This window comes from Montipora foliosa, chromosome 3 (genome assembly GCF_036669935.1).
Source record: "Montipora foliosa isolate CH-2021 chromosome 3, ASM3666993v2, whole genome shotgun sequence".
NCBI lineage: Eukaryota > Metazoa > Cnidaria > Anthozoa > Scleractinia > Acroporidae > Montipora > Montipora foliosa.
In genome coordinates, this window is record NC_090871.1 from 47,306,794 (window position 1) to 47,320,149 (window position 13,356).

General features: G+C 41.6%; 3 protein-coding genes across 3 annotated transcripts in view; 1 reads left to right on the plus strand and 2 right to left on the minus strand.

Moving 5' to 3' along the window:
- The window catches only part of LOC137994917 (piRNA biogenesis protein EXD1-like), a 3,811-nt gene extending 2,888 nt beyond the window's left edge, over positions 1 to 923 (minus strand). The window contains exon 1 of the mRNA XM_068840491.1: positions 1 to 923. This exon is cut by the window's left edge and continues 2,888 nt beyond it. Within this exon, the coding sequence (XP_068696592.1) occupies positions 1 to 856 (856 nt within the window). The 5' untranslated portion in view covers positions 857 to 923.
- LOC137997527 (cholesterol 24-hydroxylase-like) overlaps positions 1 to 12,120 on the minus strand; it is a 48,061-nt gene extending 35,941 nt beyond the window's left edge. The window contains exons 1-4 of the mRNA XM_068843579.1: positions 11,922 to 12,120; positions 10,378 to 10,455; positions 9,081 to 9,162; positions 4,452 to 4,525 (exon numbers count right to left, since the gene is read on the minus strand). Of these exons, the coding sequence (XP_068699680.1) occupies positions 4,452 to 4,525; positions 9,081 to 9,162; positions 10,378 to 10,455; positions 11,922 to 12,052 (365 nt within the window). The 5' untranslated portion in view covers positions 12,053 to 12,120. The remainder of the gene's footprint in view (positions 1 to 4,451; positions 4,526 to 9,080; positions 9,163 to 10,377; positions 10,456 to 11,921) is intronic.
- On the plus strand, positions 1,712 to 2,925 carry LOC137997528 (piRNA biogenesis protein EXD1-like). The gene has a single exon (XM_068843580.1). The coding sequence runs from the start codon at positions 1,798 to 1,800 to the stop codon at positions 2,791 to 2,793; it is 996 nt and encodes a 331-aa protein (XP_068699681.1). The 5' UTR covers positions 1,712 to 1,797; the 3' UTR covers positions 2,794 to 2,925.
- Positions 12,121 to 13,356: the final 1,236 nt, after the last annotated feature.

The window sequence follows — 13,356 nt, forward strand, 5'->3', positions numbered from 1 at the left end:
TCTCGGGAAATTCGTCTTGCGGGAACTTTCGCTTACATCCTGTGCATGCAGTATCACCGACGGCAAAATCAATCCTTCCTTTCTCGGGGATGATATCAAGAGCCAAATAGGCGTTCCTCTCGTATTTATTGTAGTTCCGCTCCCTTCGACCGCGATAGAAATCGACGTACCTTTCGGATGCCACTCTCAGACGAGCCTGCTCATCTTCATTCGGATTTTTCATTTTGTTGTACAATCGGAACATAGTTATCGTGTCCACAATCAAATACTGTATAAGGTCGTCAGACAGAGGTCGTTTCTTCCACACTTCCTCGTCGAGCTTGACAGCTTGCATCCCCTTTTCCTTCTTTCTCACCAAATCAACATCTCCGAGATAACGCTCGAGACAACGACGAAAACCACTGATGTTTTCAACTTCATCCGTTATCTGACAGCGGCGGCGTTTATTCCTGGCGGAACTCTGGCTGCCCGATGCAGTCCTTCTGTGTCGACAGAGGATTTCAAGCAGCTGAAGATCTAAGACTCCCGTAAGTTTTACGTTGAATTGATGCCAGAGGGCGTCTGAATCTTGCCGGCAATCAAACATCAACTTCTCGCGCGATTTGTCTTCCAGCATTTCACCAAGGCCTTCGCTGAAGACAGCTTGTCCCAACTTAAGCACATCAAATATGTAGGCTTTCTCCTCTGTTGCAACCGTGAGGATAGTCAGCGCTCCCTTTCTGCTCAAAGACAGGCCCTCGCAGTCAACCGCTAAGAGAGTGTTTCGCTCCAGTTTGCCTTTGAGCTCAGCGATAGATTCCTTCAGATCACCTTTATCATCCACTAGTTTGTAGTTGTGAGTGGTTTTAGCTGCCATTTTACTTTAGCAAACACACAATTTGCCTTCTAGACAAAAGTAGATCCCGATATTGCTTCAGTATAGATTTCAGAGAAAATAATACCCCAAGCTGACATTTCTAGGAATTTCAGTTCCTATTTCCGGTGTGACTTTACCACGTGACTGGAACAAATGGAGGGTGGTAGGGATGACAATGGCTTGCTCAAAGACGGGCCTTCGCAGTCAACTGCTACGACAGTGTTTCGCTCTAGTTTACCTTTGACCTCAGTGACAGTTTCCTTCAGATCACCTTTATCATCAACTAGCCTGTTGTCGTGAGGGGTTTGAGCTGCTATTTACTTAGTAAGCATACAACTTGCCTTCTAGACAAAAGTAGATCCCGATCCTGGTTAAAGATTTCTGAGAAAAACGGTACCCCAAGTTGAGAGTTCTTCGAAAAAAAAGTTGATCCTGTCTTGTTTAGGATTTCAGAGAAAAATGAATGCGCAAGCTCAGAGTTCTAAGAATTTTAGATCCTATTTCCGGTTTGACTGTTTTCTCTGTTTGCCGCTCTCCCTTGACAACAGCGCATGCCTACGTTTCTTCCTTTATCGAAACCTCTTTCTCTTCTCAATCCCCGTGTCACTTTTTGGTGGCGTTTCGATCTTCGCTTTTCACTTGACAGTTGATAAATGGAAAGTGAAGGCGGAGACGGGACATAAAAGTTCCTCATCACATTGACGATTATTAACAGCACTTGCCGTTACAATAAATGAGAGAGGTGGGAATATCTCAAAAAGATTTCATGGGGGAGGAGAGCAAAAGAAGCACAAGGGAGTGGGGTGGGGTGTGGTTGTTTCTCAGAAAAGGAAGGAATATTCTGCGAACCAGACGATTAATGAATGCCGTTTACAGACATTTGTTAAAAGAAGGACGAAAATATTCCCATTGCTTCCCAAATAAACCAAGATTAATATCAAATGGCTCACAAAAACGCTTATGATTACAGACTGGTAGATGATGAAGCTGGTCTCGAAGACGCCATCCCTGAACTCAAACGAAACACAGGTCCTTTAGCTGTCGATTGCGAAGGCCTTTCGTTGAGCAGAAAGGGAGCGCTGACTATCATCACAGTCGCGACAGAGGAGAAGACCTACATCTTTGATGTGTTGAAATTGGGAAAAGCTGTTTTCAGTGCAGGCCTTAGCGAACTCTTGGAAGACAGATTCCGCGAGAAACTGATGTTTGATTGCCGAGAAGATTCAGATGCCCTTTGGCATCAATTCCGTGTGAAACTCACGGGAGTCCTGGATCTTCAGTTGCTTGAAATCCTCCATCGCCGTAGAAGCCCCGCAGCAAGGAGCCAGAGCTCGATCAAGCACAATCCCCGAGGTCAACGAACAGATAAAGTTGAAAGCATTTATGGTTTTCGTCGTTGCCTTGAGCTGTACGTACAAGATAAAGAAATGATCAAAATTAAAGAGACGGGATCGCAAGCATTTAAACGCGGCGACAAAGAAGCGTGGAAGAAACGACCCTTAACTACGGAGCTTCTACATTACTGTGTTGTGGATACAATGGGCATGTTCAAATTGTACGACAAATTGAAGGATGCGGAAGGAAGGGACAAGGCTCGTCTTCAAGTTGCTTCTGAAAGGTATGTAGATCTGTATCGTGGAAAAACCCAAAGGTATTTCGACCAATACGAAATGAACGCCTTGCTTCCACTTTATATCATCCCTGATGATGGTGCTTCTGAGTACATGGTCGCTGATACTCCATGTGCGAAATGCCATCGCCAATTTCCCAGAGAAGAGTTCAGTAAGACACAACAACGCAAAGGAGAGAAAAAATGCAGAGTTTGTAAAGAGCTAAAGCGCCGAGCGGATGCGAAGCAAATCAGGGAAGCTCAATGGGAGCGTTCACAAACGTTCGACTACTTCAGCGGCGAAGATTTTGACGACTCCTTCTTCTAAAACTGAACTGATAACGTCGAAATATCTGCCTCCTGAAGGTCGTGTTGTCATTTGGATTTAAAACTATAATTTCTGACGGACCACATTTGAACCACTATGACAGCCGCCGGACCAAAAGGGATAGAGTAGGTATCTTATGATAATTACATAGTCTTTAAAAACTCGAGAAAACCATAGTCAAAAATTCAAATTAACACGCATCTTACTAGCCAAGAATTAAATTTTACTGAGTCAGGTCAATGTCAGGTCAGAAAACGACGAAACCTTTGAGTTTGTAATACATCTTTCGACAGAAACTTCTGCTATCCTCGGTTAGTCTGAACTAACTTTGTAACTCAAAGGTTTCGTCGTTTTCTTAAAATTCTTTACTTGTCTGCTACTATCAAGGCCCAATGTTAAAAGTCTTTTAAGAAGGGGAAACGAAGCAGATAAGTCAATTGAGTCAAACACTTAACTCGGTTATATTTATTTAGATTTTAATTATATAGCTGCATCAAAATCCAATATTGCCAACAGATTACCCTGGGTACCAGGGGCTTTTTTTTTCTTTGGCGAGATCTCTATGAGCGGCAAAGCCGCGATACACCGCTCCCCGCGAAAGAAAAATAAAACCCATTGGCAACCAGGGTACCAACAGATCTATTTTTATAAATTTTTGCCAACTGTCCGAATTTAAAATAAATTGGATAGTTTTTGCTGGAACGTCAACTCAGCTTTGAACAAACCGTCCAATTTGAGAAAAATCTGGATTATTTCCATCAACCAATCAAATGTCAAGATAAATAAAAGAAGCGAGTATTGGCCAATCAGGTTGCAGCTATTATCCCTGCTATTAAACCGCTGTTTTCTCGAATTCTCCAATTTTAGGGTTAGGGTTAGGTTCACACATGATGCTGCATGACTTTATATTATCGAGTTGAGTGTCAAATATTTGCCATGTTCATCTGTTTTTGGATGCTATATAATTAATAGGTAACACGACTACATGCTTGTCCAATTTGGAAATAACTGGATTAAAAAAATTCGTCGACGCCGTAGGCCGAGTCCAATTTGGCAGACGTCAGAATTTCTCTCATCTAGCTATTCTTATAAAATTATTCTTGTAAAATTTCGGCCAAAAGGCCGAGTTCATTGTGTACAGCGGCCCTTCTCATGTTCCCTTGCAGAACTTTAAGCTTACAGCACGTACAAGTTACCAACAGTTCAATTACAACCAATGCATCTACAATAATTGTGTGACATATCCTTTTTTCAGAATTGTATAGAGATAGTGACCGTTACGTCACCTATTGTCATTAATGTGCCAACCAGAGATCTGTTGGCTGTCGAAACAAAGGAATCTTTTGTTCTGTGGTTGGCAAAATTGAAATCACAAAAGAATTGTTCATAAACGGTGAAGTGTGCAAAACATGTACCTTAGTTTGTAGATGTCCGTATCAAAAATAAGCGTCCCTTTATAATGGCGACCAAAAATTAATTTCAACGGCTCGACCTTTGCGATGGATTAAATACAACGAAAACGTTGGACGTTCATTTTCTGGACTTTGTGCTATTCGCAGGTAGGCGAAATTTCATTAGCGAATACACTTCTATTAAGAATGCTGATGAAACTTTAGTACTGATTTTACCATATTTTAGACCATTTATACCAAACTTACCTTTGGCCGTACAAGCAAGTAATGTTTTTGTACGAATTTGGCTCTTTGGGAAGATTTTTCACAACGAGAATTTCCTTGAAAATAAATAATAAGAAATCCTTAAAGTTTATGTCCAATATGAGGTCCATCTTTGACAAGTGTAACAACTAGACCTTACAGGCCATTACAGAAAACATTCTAATACGCTTTTTTTCTCCCCCCAAATTTTGCACAAGCATTTTGTTTTCCGAAAACAAAATGTACAAGCCTAAGCTCCTTTTTTTCGTCTACCGGAAGTCGCACATGTCTCTGTTGTTATTGGAGTCTCTCGAGGTTGGTTGAAAACGTCCCATTTGGACTTGCCTTCACGTATTCGCTATAAAACTCATCAATAATTCACAAGAGGGACAGCCAGAGGAATCCCAGTATTCAGTTGTTGGAGCGAGTTTCAATCGAGTGTCGTAAAACCCAAACCAAAGTAACTACTTTGGCCAATCAAAAAGGACGGAGACAATCCAGTAAACCAATCAAAACTCGAAGTAATTACACGTCACCGACACAAAGCGCGGGAAAATGTGCACGCGCGAGCCACGATTGGTTTTGGTTTCACTTCTGATTGGTTGAAAGAGTAGCGCGAGAACTTTGAACCAATCACTGAGTGAAGGGATGCAAAACCAAAGCAATTCGCGAGTTACTTTCGACACTCAATTGAAAACCGCTCTATCAGGAGTCCATAACCAGGAATCTACAACTCGAATACTTGGTCCATGCAGCGGCATTAATATTTTCACAGATCATGCACGCTACTCTTAGACGAGTTCTAAAATACGATTTGGCTTGCACGAGTGACAATTCTCAATCCTTTGGACGGTACAATTTCTCATGCAAGAGTTGTTATTAGCTGGAAACGTCTGGTTTCGCCGGAAAGTCAATCTAAAAACAACTCGGCCTGTAAAAACGCCGTTCAACAAAAACAATGAAGTTGAACGCTCCTGGGGCCCGTTTCTCGAAAGTCCCGAAACTTTATGAGCAATTTTTGGGTGTCACAATTCCCTATTGTATCTGAAGAGCGAAGATAATTTAAGTCGTCAAACTTCACGGTAATTTTTCTTTTTGTTACCTTTAAAACGTGTCAAAAGATCGGCTTTCCAAAACAAGCGGTTGGCAGTTTCACAAATGACTTTCGGGCCCGAAAAGTTACCGGGAGTTTCGAGAAAACTCCCGAAACTTTACGGGCCATTTTCGGGTGTCACAATTCCCTTTGTATCTCAAGAACGGAGAGGACGTAAGTCGTCAAACTTTACAGTCATTTTTCTTTTTGTTACCTTGAAAACATTTTAAAAGATCGGCTCTCCAAAACAAGCGGTTGGCAGTTCCACAAATGGCTTTTCGGGCCCGAAAAGTTCTCGGGACTTTCGAGAAACGGGCCCCTGGCCCGGGTTGCTCGAAGCATCGTTAGCGCTAACCCGCGTTAAATACTATGGTAACCTACAGCTTTTGATACCTCTTAACCATCGGTTATAGCGCTAATCAGGCTTCGAGCAACCGGTCCCTAGTTGCTATATATTAATCTCGTGAAGCTAATTGCTGCCGCAGTGAGTGAGCCTGAAGCGAACGAACGAGGGAGCTCTCTAATAGGGAGAAGAACAAATTTTTCTTCGAAACGCAAGGGGTTGTTCATAGTTCATATCTTTATTTACCCTCGGTTTTTTAAGAGTAGCTTGGTGTAGCTAACATCTTCGAGTATTTACATTCCCAACCATGATACACCACAGAAGGCAGACCACAACACCGGTAACGACAAGCCCTACTCTTTGCGAATAGTGTGTGAGTTCTTTAACGTCCCACAGGATTATGAACATTGAAGGGTTGGGAGACAGGGCCTACAGTTTATCTTCCTTGTCCGAGAAGACTTGAAAGTCTTACCATTTGCAGATTACATTACAAAGGCAGCACTTTCTCCTCGGTTATTTAAAGACCCTGAGTGTTGGTCCGGCCGGAGATGAACTCACGACCTCCCGTATGGCAGCCCAGTGCTAAACCTACTGAGTCACCGGTGCTAAACCTACTAAGTCACCGGTGCGCAGATTGTGGTCAAAGGCGCAATGAATTGTGGTTATGCGCGAATGGAGGAATTAAGATACGCGCGATGATGTCGTTACACAGACTCTGTTTTTTATTTCGCTTTTCATATCGTTTACATTGACACGCAGCAAGAAAATAAAATCGAAAAGGCCAAGAACTTGGAATTTTTTTTGGGAAACAAATCTTTTAACAACCTCTCCAATTCTCAGGTCTGTGCGGTAAATCGCTTCTGAGTTATTTGTCGAAGCGTTGCACGCAACTTTAAAGAGTTTTGTTTGGAGACGCCATGTGGTTCTTCTACCAATACGGCGCCCGGTAATCAACGAAAACATCTGGAGTTCACTTTGCGATGAAAGCACTCACTTCTCGCTCATGAGATAAAATGCATGTGTATGAGCACAAATAGCTTTGTATCGTGGTGTCACGCAAGGTGACAATTCGGAAATTCAAAATGCTGTATTTTCGAAACGAAAGACGTCACAGAACTGGAAAGTTGAAAAAAAGGTTTATTTCTAGGACATCTTCAACCTCCTTTCGATAAAAAAAATTCATAAAACCTTGCGACTTTGAGTTTAGAAATTGATGACGTCACTGTTAAAACCATCTATTGTACCGAACAGTCGTTAAATTCAAACATCTCCCTTTCCCTCGGAAGCATTTCTACCAGTTAAGTAAACCAAACTTACAAACTTACAAACTACAATTCAGGCGCACAATACCTAAGTATATTACAATAAGTAACCTATACTACTACGAACTGTTCTCTTTAAAATGGTATCTTTTACGGGGAAAATAAGAGGTGTAGTAAATTTTTTTTAAAGACCTATTGCACATAATTTGGTCCACCGTTTGGTTCAAGGGTGCATTTCAAGGGTCCACTGGGGGGAAGGACCACCTGATGAGGCCATTGAAATAGTTTCCACCCCAACTATTCCTTGGTTTACGTTATTAGTTTATAAGAGGCTTTGCCTTCAAATTAAGAAAGTAGGCTGCATTAACTGGACATTTAAAAAACGAACACGAGAGTCAGCAGGAGTATTGGCTTTTGCTGGTCACACTAGGGGGCATGTTGCAAAGACATGAAGCCAACACATGTTGCACGGATAGTTTTCATCGTGTGACATGCCCTTCTTTTGCGGGGACAAATTTTTGTCCCCGCAACATGCTGCAAGAAATTCAGCTGGTATGAATTCGTGGGTTATGAAGCGGGGACAAAATGACCCCAATTTTCAATGTCGCGTCATGTGCACTGCTCTGCAAACTGTTCTTGCTACAAACAGAAATGAGCCAATGAAAAGGCGCTATTAGCGAACCGTTCACCTGGAGGAATAAACAATCCTGTACAGTGACAAGACGTAAAATACACGCGTCCTCCCTAGCTATAGAAGAAGCGATTATGTTAACCAATTCAGTAATCTTAAAAGATCCTTTTTCCGAACTTCAGCGTCCGCCATCCTTTTTTTTTTTTTTGTACCAAATCGAGTTCCCCGGCTCCTCAGTGACTTCTGTAATCCGCTTCGTGAGCACGACTGTAGTTTGCGTACTGTCCCTGCAACAGGCGCCTGTCGATACACACGAAGGGGCGTATCTCCGCTTCATGTCCCTGCACCTTGTCCCCAGGTGTGTGCCGACCTTTAAAGCCTTCACTACTCCCATACCAACTGTGACTTGAAATTGCAACTTTTTTAGTAACATTGACACTAAGAACTAAAACTTTTGGCACATGTAAATTTCAATAGCCCTTTCAGTGAACTTTTCTGGCCCGGGTTGTTCGAAGCATGGTTAGCGCTAACCGGCGTTAAATACCATGGAAACCTATAGGTTTTGATACCTCTTAACCAACGGTTAGCACTTACCAGGCTTCGAGCAACCAGTCCCTGGTGTTCTGGGTGTCATCCTGGTTTCAATGATGTTGGACATGAGAGAGGATGTGAGAGGGAAAAGTCGGCAATACTCGCGGCTTTGGAGAAATTCGTTTGGGAGTACATGGATTTCTAGCTATGCGCGGTGGCCTCATGGTTAGTGTGCTCGACTCCGGATCGAGTGGTCCGGGTTCAGGTCCTGACCTGGGACATTGCGTTGTGTCCTTGGGCAAGACACTTTACTCTAACGGTGCCTCTCTCCACCCAGGTGTATAAATGGGTACCGGCGAAATGCTGGGGTAACCCTGCGATGGACTGCCATTCCCATCCAGGGGGGAGTAGAAAATTTTATTACTCCTAGTCGCTTCATGCCACAGAAACCGGGATCAGCTCTGGCTCTGATGGGCCACTTGGCTCGTAAACAGACTTTTTAATTTAGATCAAAGAATTATGCTTAGTTTTTTAAACAAGGAAATAAATTTCTATTAGAGGTTACTCCCAAATATATGGTACTTTTTACCTCTTCAGTAAAAACATTATTTGAAGAAGCAAAAATGCAAATTTCTGTGAAAAAGGCAATCTCTTGGACTATTGTCCATGTTGTCCCACAGTGCATTATGATTCAAAAAGGATGCTAGAATCCCAAAAAAGTCCATTAATGGGTGCTTCCTAAAATCTTAAAGATTATTATAGAGTTTTCTACCTTAATAGCATCTGAATCAGCAACCAGGAGAACTGGATTGTGCCAGAACCACACAACAAGGATCTTACCATATTGTGTACACCTGCCAAAAGATATGTTCCATTCAATTCTAAAACAATGGAATGGTAAATGAATTTATGTACGATGCACTGCACATACATGTATCACATTCAGTCATATTAATTTCATCACATTTTGGTTATTATGTCAAAATCTCAAATAATATTAAATTGCAGAAATAAAATAATATTAACTAACCTTGACAACGAAATTTCATGCACAGTTTGGACACAATAAATTTAAGGCAAGTGTATGAAAAGTGGATGTATGAAGAAGTTTTCTTGGCCTCTTTTCAGTCTTAAATCGCCTTAATTTTGGTATCACAGCAACTTGTAAACAAATCATTTGAAGAGTTATGTGCCACTTTCCATTTAATATATAAAGTCACCAAAAAGGAAAGAAAGCAAGACCCTTTCAACAGTTATCCATACAGCAATTCAAAGAACTTCTCAAACTCATTAATAATTCATAAGCCAAAAACAAAAGAAATCACTACCGTGAAGGAAGTTTGGATATGTGATCTTAATTAGCATAAAATTTGGCCAACTTTGATCCCAAATATCTCTTAAAATACTGATTCCTTTGAGAAGCAATATCAAACACTCGAAAGAGTGTTTCATCAGATATCCAACCACCTCGAAATCGGTTAAAAAACTCGCTTCTCGGTGTTTTGATATCCGATGAAACACTCCTTCTCGTGTTTGATATATTACATCAAAGTCAGATGTAAACAGAAAAACAGCCCACACATTGTGCTGTGAATTTCAAAACGAGGGTTTCTAATCCATTTTTGGTATGTATCATCCTACAGTAGTGCAGATGGAAAAACTATTTAAGCTTATGAAGCAATTTCACACACATAGCAGAAAGACCTTTGAAAGTTCAAACTTGGATTGATGTATTTTCTAATAATGTATGAAATAAACCTTGAAGCAACGAAGGAAACTGAAAGTCAATGTGAAGTCAGTTAGTGTCCTTGAGATAAAAAAATGCATACGGTACAAATTGATGTATCTAACAATATTTTGATAATGGATTTCAGAATCATAAGAAAACCAAAGTTTCTGAATGCAACCCCTGAAAACACCAACAGCTGGTGAATGATTACACATTCTTTTTATGAAACTGACGGTGAACAACCAATGTACTTGAAAAGGATTTGATGTATAAAAACAAAAGAAATATTCTGTGCTAAGCATTTTTGAGCTAATATGTTCTTTGCACATGGTCTACTCACCATTCCAGGAAAATTTGACCTACTGGTAGATCCTGCTCCCTTATCCGAAGAAACTCATCTGCATGACCTTTGAAGAAACTTAAAACAAGAAACTTGACTATTGCAGCAACTCCTCCAACAAATTAAATAAAAGTTACCAAAAAAGAAGCTTTAACAGAACCCCCTTTCCCATTGATATCAATGGAAAATGGTGAAACAAAAGAGAGAAGAGGCAGGTACAAAAGTCAGATCAGATCAACTCAGATTGCTCACCTTGGATCAACGTAAAAATATGATCATAAGGCCTCAAGAAATCCCCCTAGTCCTAATTAATAAGCTAACCTTGGTGAAATCGGGGCAAACACTGACTAGTTTTGGCTTACAAATCTGTTTTTCGCTCGATCTGAGGTGAGCTCTCCAAGTTGATCCATGCAATTATGTAGACAACTTCAAATATACATGCATTTATTTCATTCACCAAGTCCTTTTGGCATTTTTAACACATGAGCCCAACAAATTTATCTGCTCTCCACTGAGTGGCTTAATATAGCTCAGTTGGTAGGCATTGCATCACAGAGGTCATAAGTTTTGGGTGGAGGGTAGATTCCAGACTTCTGATTGGCCATTATCAAAAATACCATAATACTCTTTGTTTGTTCTTTAGAATTTTGCATAAGCATTGTTTCCAGTTTCTCTTGGGCCTTACGCACCAATCAAATCAAAGTTTCACCCTCCCCCCCCCCCCCCTTTCAGGGCAAACCCCAGGCATTTGATTATCTTCTGTGCCCGGGGAATGGGGAATTTGTCCTTTGCCTGCTTGGGGTGAGGAAAATTGAACGGGAAGTGTCAGGTTTCAAACATTTTTTTTTTCGGGCATTGAAGTCGCTCACAGCTATAAAACAGGTGTTTGAACGGGATGGAAGAGTTTAAAGGAAGAGATGTAGCATTTGTATTGTGAGTGATTGGCTTACAAAAAAAGTCTTCAAAAGGTCTTTATTAATGACGGCAGGAGCCGACAACAATTGTTCTTTAGTAGGGTATGACACAAATCCGACGATATGGTAGGGCATTTGAACGCCATTTTGGCCCAAGGGGGCAGGCATTTGAACAATCCAATCTTCAAACGTTCAAATGGCCGAACCGGGGAAGGGGGGGGGGGGGGGAGGAGAGGGGATGTTGAAGTTTCAAGTTGATCGGCGCATTACAAAAGTCCCAAGAGAAAATAAAAACAATGCTTACGCAAAATTCAGACCATTATGGTATTTTTGATGTTAACAGTAATTACTGCCTCGGGGTTATGAAATAATACAAGGCGAATATCATGAGAAAATCTTGCACTGAGGTTTCAATAACGCTTTAGTCAGCTTTTAGAGAGTATTCGCGTTCGCGATTAACTCCATTCCCTCCCCTCCTTGGGGAAACCACTGAAGCGACTTTCAAAGGTCACTTTGAGTAACTTATGCTCTTCGATTCTCAGTGCCCTAATCACTAAAAATCCTCTTATGTTCAGAATTTAAGCCTCTCTCTTTAATTCATCATCCCGGAGAAAGGCCAGAGGAACTCACCTTGGCATAGGAGGACTTGGAATATGAGACCATCTTTGCCTTTTGCGACTCACAAAGGCCGCGTAACTCAAAATAAGAGCCCCCAATAAGAAGCCTATGGCCACAAAAACGTACAGGAAAAGAGTAAACATCGCTCAATAATCGTTTACCAGCCAATATTGAATCCACAGACACTGCATGATTGTTCCTTTTGCACACGCCGTAGAGGAAACGATACGCGTTGCACTGGTATCTAAAACAAAACGTCACGCAACCCTGTCACTATCACACCCTCTTATATGCCCTTTGCGTGACTGTGTCACGTGACCTTAAGGTAACCCGCTCTAAGAGTCAGTGGCCCTCAAAATTGATTTTCTTACTAATTTCATCACGCTCTTTCCATTTCTGGCATTTATTTTGTCCCACGACCATTTTTTTATGATTGACAAGGTCACCTGACACGGTCAATCAAAGGGCCTATTACTATAGTTTGGTGGGAAAATCTGTAATCTGCTGCAAAAGGAAAGGAAATGAAAGGAACTTTTTGGGGACACTGAAAACTGAAATTAACAAGTGACACACAGCACTTTGAGGAGAGGGGAAACCAGAGTACCCGGAGAAAACCTCTCGGTGGAGAGCAGAGAACCAACAAACTTAATCCACATATGACGCCGGATCTGGGAATCGAACCTGGTGGGGGGCGAGTGCTCCCAACACCGCGCCATCCGTGGCTGCACCCCCAGAGAGACTATACTTACCTACTATAACTCTACTCAATGTTACGGTAATTCGAAATCTTTCAATGTTCTTCAGTGGAAAAGGGCAAGAACTTGGAATGTTGTAGGAAACAAATCTTTTAACCACCTTAAAATTATCAGGTCTGTGCGGTACATCGTTTCCGAGCAAGAGAAAATGAGGGGACAGAGAGGGAGGCTCAAGGCGTTGGCCGGGATATGTTATGTCCACGAAAGTTATTTTTAGACGAGCGAAAGTCTTTGCTCTAGCGGAAGGCTGTCTTCTGAGACGTCCGCATGCAGTCTTGCCTCGCTCTCAGGTTTTTAGTTAAAAGAGAAAATGATGGCGCGCGTGGAAGGCTGATGAATATATATTTTCTTTCAAACATCGGACCGAGGTTGGCCTGCATGCGGACGTCTCGGAAGACTTCCGCTCGTCTAAAAATAACTTTCGTGGACATGACATATCCCAAGGGCTGGACCAAGAGCCTCCTTCTCTGTCCCCTCATTTTCTCTTGTTCCGAGTTATTTGTCGAAGCGTATGGAGACGCCACATGATCCATCGGTAATCAACGAAAACATCTGGATGAAAGCGATTACTTTCCGCTCATGAGATAAAACACATGTTTATGAACACATTTCCTAGTGTACTTGAAAGGTTCAAACTGCTGAGATTCACAGGGATTGACATTTTTTCCAACCAAATAGCTTTGTATCATGGT